The 5291-nt window shown below is 53.0% G+C and overlaps 1 protein-coding gene across 1 annotated transcript; it reads right to left on the reverse strand.

The window, feature by feature from the left end:
• Positions 1-1127: 1127 nt before the first annotated feature.
• UV8b_05405 (uncharacterized protein) lies at positions 1128-4324 on the reverse strand (the record flags this gene model as incomplete). The annotated part of the gene is made up of 4 exons (XM_043142902.1): positions 1128-2020; positions 2104-3130; positions 3211-3642; positions 3716-4324. 4 exons carry the CDS (start codon positions 4322-4324, stop codon positions 1128-1130), a joined length of 2961 nt encoding a protein of 986 aa, XP_042998835.1.
• Between the last annotated feature and the right edge of the window lie 967 nt (positions 4325-5291).

The following is a 5291-nucleotide window of genomic DNA, read 5'->3' on the forward strand; positions in this document are numbered from 1 at the left end:
TGTGGAGCTGGGGTAGAAAAGCCTAATTGCAATTATAGCTACATGTTAGCTTCTCCAAGGTGAAAATGCATTGAGATACACGAGGTCAAGTTAAGAGAACCTACAAGAAACAGTGCTCTCTGGAGAAATAATTGGCAAGTTCCAAAGCATGCTAGGAGCCCGCAAGTTGCCTTCCAGGACGTGTTCGTGTGAATACTGTTTGTTTGGACTTGGGGACGGGAATGAAGTGCGATGCAGTGTGTATGAATTCCAAAGAAAAAAAGAGAGAGGAAATGCAATGTGTTTGAATGGGAACAAAGAGGGAGGAAGAGGAACAGAAGGAAAGAGGTGCGTGCCTTATATGAAATGGGCTGTTGGGGGTGGCAGGTGTCGTCGGAGTGACAGCCAGCTGTTGGATAAGATGTGTCGTCGGAGTGACAGCCAGCTGTTGGATAAGATGTGTCGTCAGTGACAGCCAGCTGTTGGATAGGATGTGTGACGCGTCAGTGACAGCCAGCTGTCAGTGTTGTCGTTTGTTCACGGCCCCGTGGCAACAAACGGAGATTGATGCCTTCTGAGCCGCTGTTATTCATCACGTACATAGCTTGAGACCGGCACCCGATAGATGATAGCCTTGGGGTCTGAATCGGAGCAGTCTATACTGCTCCTTGCCTCAGCAACGAGTGTGAGTGTCAAGTGCGTTCAAATCAGCAAGCCTCTTGAGATATATGCAAGGCAAGTGCCGTCATTGGCTTCGCTACAGAAGACGCCCACTCAAGATACCTTGGGTGCATGTTTTGTATAGGCGCTGTCAAGCCAATGCCGGGACCCAAAGTCTTCTGTGGGAAAGAGAGTCACACTCATAATAGTCTGCAATGATCCGGGACTTCAACGTTTCTGACGAGGAGGTGCAAGATGGCTACCATGGCAGCCTCCCATTCTCGAGGGCCTGGCCTAACTGAAAAACCTACCTACCTCCTAAGGTAGGTAGCTAGATACACTAGGCACAGCATGTATCTCTCGTCGTGCCTTTCCAAACTGTCTACCAAAACGCCTTGCGAAATGCGTCAACAGAACCTGCAACCTATCCCAATCTGTCTTTCATATATAAGGTACGTGTACATGTTGCCCAGTTCGTCAGTTCCTTGCTAGAATCGAAAACCTCCATATTGTCCCGAAGGCGGCTGCCAAATGGGGGCTGCACCGGTGCCGTCCGGTGCCGCATAAGGATGTGCAGCGTAGCCAACGAGATTCTCCGTCCGCAACGGCGATGCCATTCTGTATCCAGTAGCTGCAGCTGCAACAACACGTCCATATGGGCTCATGGGTCGAGCGCCAAAGTCACCAGCAGTTTGCCTGCCCTGGGTTGGAGCAGTGAAAAGATACTGGCCTCCAGTTTTTGCTTTCCAAGACGCATAATCGGGCAGTGGAGTGTCCCGCAGTAGCGTGACCATGGCGGGTGGAAGCAATCTCTGCGCATCGTACGTGTTGGCCGGAGGCAAGATGCCGAGCAGAAAAGTAATGTCTCGGTGAAGAGCAGAAGTCTGGTTTCGGCGTTGCTGGTCGAGGCGTCGTCCAGCGGCGCCCTTTAGAGGAGAGACGCCCCTTGCGAGCCTCTTTGGAGGATTGAGCTCCTCGTCATCAGCTCCGAATGGGCGTTTGGGCGAAGCCGTGGCTCGGACGTATTGTGGCCTCGGACTTTGCTCTGGCCTGACCGGTGGGATGCTCTCCCGCGCCGGCATCGGATGTTCAATGGGAGGAGCAGCCAGTTGTTTTGGTCGCATCTGCACAGCCTTGGATATAATGATGGGAGCCGCGACAGGGTCAAAGCTTTCGGACGAGTAGCGGCAAGTAAAGGACTTCAGCTTGGGATCATCTGGGAACAGCTCCGCCATGCGAGCTTCGAGCTTCAAAATCTGCGACAGCTCTCCGTACTGAGATTCGTACTTGTGGAAATATGCGTATAACGGCCGGGCCTTGGCCAGCGTTTCCGGCTTAGAAGTAAGACGGTTGACGCATGTTTCAAACACAACACGGGCGTCTGCGAATGGGTTGTCAGACAATCAGATACTCTGGGCTTCAACGTCGGGCGGGTGCATCATGTACAGGACTGGGGGAACTTACTGGTGGTATCGTCCTTGGAATGCAGATACTTCAAATACTCTATCATGAAGTTCTCATCGTTCGGAAACAATCTTGCTCCGCGTTCGAGAATCTTGGCGCCTACTGCATCTTTATACACGACGGATTCCAGCAACGCCACGGCAACATAGACGTCGCTGGTCAGGCGACCTTTTTGACGGGCATCAGTGAATACTTTCCGCAAGCCACCTTCGGTCTGGCTGCCTTTGCCCTGGATGCGACGCATGGCGCGAGCCATGGCAATCCAGACGTAGGAAATGGTCTTTGATAGAAGCTGCGTTTCAGCAGCATACGCTTGCTGAATAGCCGCGATCCGTTCTTCCGTGGGTGACTTTCTGGTTGGCTTTTCTTCGTCATCGTCATCGTCATCGTCATCGTCATCAAACGGTTCGATGGATTCCTGGACGTCAGATCCCTGCGCCGCCGCTTGCTTGAGAGTGTTGACCTCCAGCTTCTCCCGCTCCTTGACCTTGTCCCCCATTTTGTAAAGAGTGCCCAAAACAACATCGTAAGGCTTGCGCACTGCCTTGGCATATTCTGGCTTGCCCGACTCCTTTTCCGGATAGTTTGCTTCGATATGATCGGCATGCTTGAAAGCTAGCAATACACTCTCGGGGTTTGCGCTGATGCCCTGAAGAAGCATCTCCGTGCCCAGCGGCTTGTCGTTTTCTCTGACATCGTTTTCCAAGCACCATGCGGCGGCATCCACCCATACCTCGGGCCAAAATCGGAGCGACATCAAGGCCTGCTTGTAGCAATACAAAACTCGCTGTTTATACGCCTTCGGTTCGTCGTCTTTGAGAACTAGCGGATCTTCTTTCTCCCAAGCAATCCATTTTTTCCACAATTCCACTTGGGCATGGAACCCGTCATGTCCGTCGAAACCCGGGGCAGGTGGTAATCGGGGCAGATTGGTCCTCCTCAGATTGCGCGCAATGTTATCTAGTGCAATATTGGCGCTTTTAGCGGACATGTATCCAGGAGATCTGTCCTGGATGAACTTGCGACCCTGTGTATATCTGGTCAGGACCAAACAGAAAACGCATGACGCCGCCCGTTGCACATGCCAACAAATGGCACCAAGCTTACCGTGACTTTGTTTAGGCCCATCTCGAACTGATCATAGTCCTTCCACAAACTGTTGACTGATGACATGGGGACCGCGATGGCCCGGTGATACGCTTTTCGAAGCTGGTCCATCTTTTGCTGGTCTTGCCATCCTGTACCACCCACTTGGCCTGGGCCGTTTCTAACAAACTGAACGTAATCTTGCCATATATTTCCCGACTCACGATCGCATCCAATGTTGTCAATGACGAACTCGTAAGACTGCGTTACAGTACGTCGAGCTTGTCCAGTTGGGTCATTTGTCAAGTCATTGCGCCGTCGGATGTAGTTGAGATACAGAGTCCAGAGACTGACGTTCGGCACGGTCATGAGACATCTTCCGAAGAGTTGCTCCGCGTCCACGAAGTTGTCGAGATTGAGCTCCATTTCGATCCATTCAACCCAAATGTCGGCCTGGTGCGTTAAGGAAAGTGTTGGTTAGTCCCCTTCAAAGATTGCTGGTGGCGTAGGGAACGATTGGACTTACTGCCTGAGGAAAAACCTCCAAGAAACGGTTATACAGCCTGCGAAGGTCATCCAATCTGCTACGTCGTTTATGATTGGCCATCAGGTTGAGCCAAGCGTCCATGTCTCCACGAGGATCTTCCTGAATACGTGCTTCCAGGAGGGCTACAGGATCAACGCCGGCCATGACAGGAGGCGCGCGAGGCAACGCATCGGCCACGGGGAGGGATGTATTGCCGTTGGTGACTGAGCTGGTGTGTGCAATGCTTTGGTTCCGTACTTGCGGAGGTTGCTGGTGGCTGTCGTCATCTTCCTCCTCATCGTCAGACACTTCAACCAAAAAGCCTCCGGACATTTTGGGTTTGGCGGCCGGGCGTTGAGACGGAGTGCCTGATGCTGATGTGTCGGGTATATTGAGGTCGTTGGCGAAGCCAACTGTTTCTGGATCATATTCGCATGCGTCGTCCTGATCCTCGTCATTTTCCTCAAGTTCGTCGACTCTCTCACTTTCGGTATCGGTCATCTCTGCAGGTGCTTGCGCATTTTCATCGGGCCCTAAACTAGGCGGCGCGAGAGGGTCATACTCGCCAGCGGATCCCACGCCCTCCCAAGTAGAATTTCCCGCAGCCATTTGCGCAACGCTCAAAGACCTTATCAACAGTGGTGGCCAGAGAATGGAACAAGGGTTTTGGAGCTTCGGGCAGACTGATTCAAGGCAGAACTTCAGGTGAATGATGCTGGCCGTAGCGTAAAAGCCGAGGATGCGATCGCCTGGTTGATTTTTTTTTGCCGATTTCCCTGGTCTTCTATCTGGCCTGGATAGAAGAGTCCCGAAGCAAACTAACTGGGCGACGGAACGGTGGGGGAAAGCATGCGGGTTAACAGCCCGGGCCGCCCAAGACCAACTTGGAGAAATCGGCCACACAGGGCTCTCCAAGGCTGACGACGTGTGGGGGGGAGGGGGGGGGGTTTTTGGCTCAAAGAAAGAAAGAAAGGCCAGGGGACTTTTCTCGGAGAAGAAGACGCAGAGCGGCAAAGATGTACTTGCAGTCTGCGACGACAATCGTGGAGTTGGGCCCGCGCTGGATGTCGAAAGAGGAAGCTCCCAGCCAGCTGCCAGGTTTGGGTTGGGGGACTGAAGTGGTGATTTTTGCAGCAAAGCTCGTTCGCGCGCCCGAGTCGCAGGAGGCTGGGGCAGAAAACAAGATTAGGTTAGACTGGGCGGTGAGGCAGGCTGTGGACAAAGCGGAAAGCCGCTCCCCTACGGCGTGCGGGCACCTGGATTAGGTACCTACCGCCAAAGTACCTACCTCCTACCTTAGGTACCTAAGCTTTAGGTGCCTAGTAGGAGGTTTACATACCTACCTAGGTAGGTAGGTGGTTTAGGTCTTGTACAGCTGGTATCGATTGGTACGATGGGTACGCCCAAGGCCCAGCACGGACGGGACCCCGTAATCAATCAAACTTTCTTGCCAGCCGAAGTGAAATCTCAGGTCAGACAAGACAAGACGAAACATGAAGCAAGGCAAAGACTAGGTAGTTGGGCAGGGCAGTGACTCTCAACGCGCCAACGGCCACGAAGCGCGTCCCGCCATCCC

Source organism: Ustilaginoidea virens, chromosome 4, assembly GCF_000687475.1.
Source record: "Ustilaginoidea virens chromosome 4, complete sequence".
NCBI classification, from domain to species: domain Eukaryota; kingdom Fungi; phylum Ascomycota; class Sordariomycetes; order Hypocreales; family Clavicipitaceae; genus Ustilaginoidea; species Ustilaginoidea virens.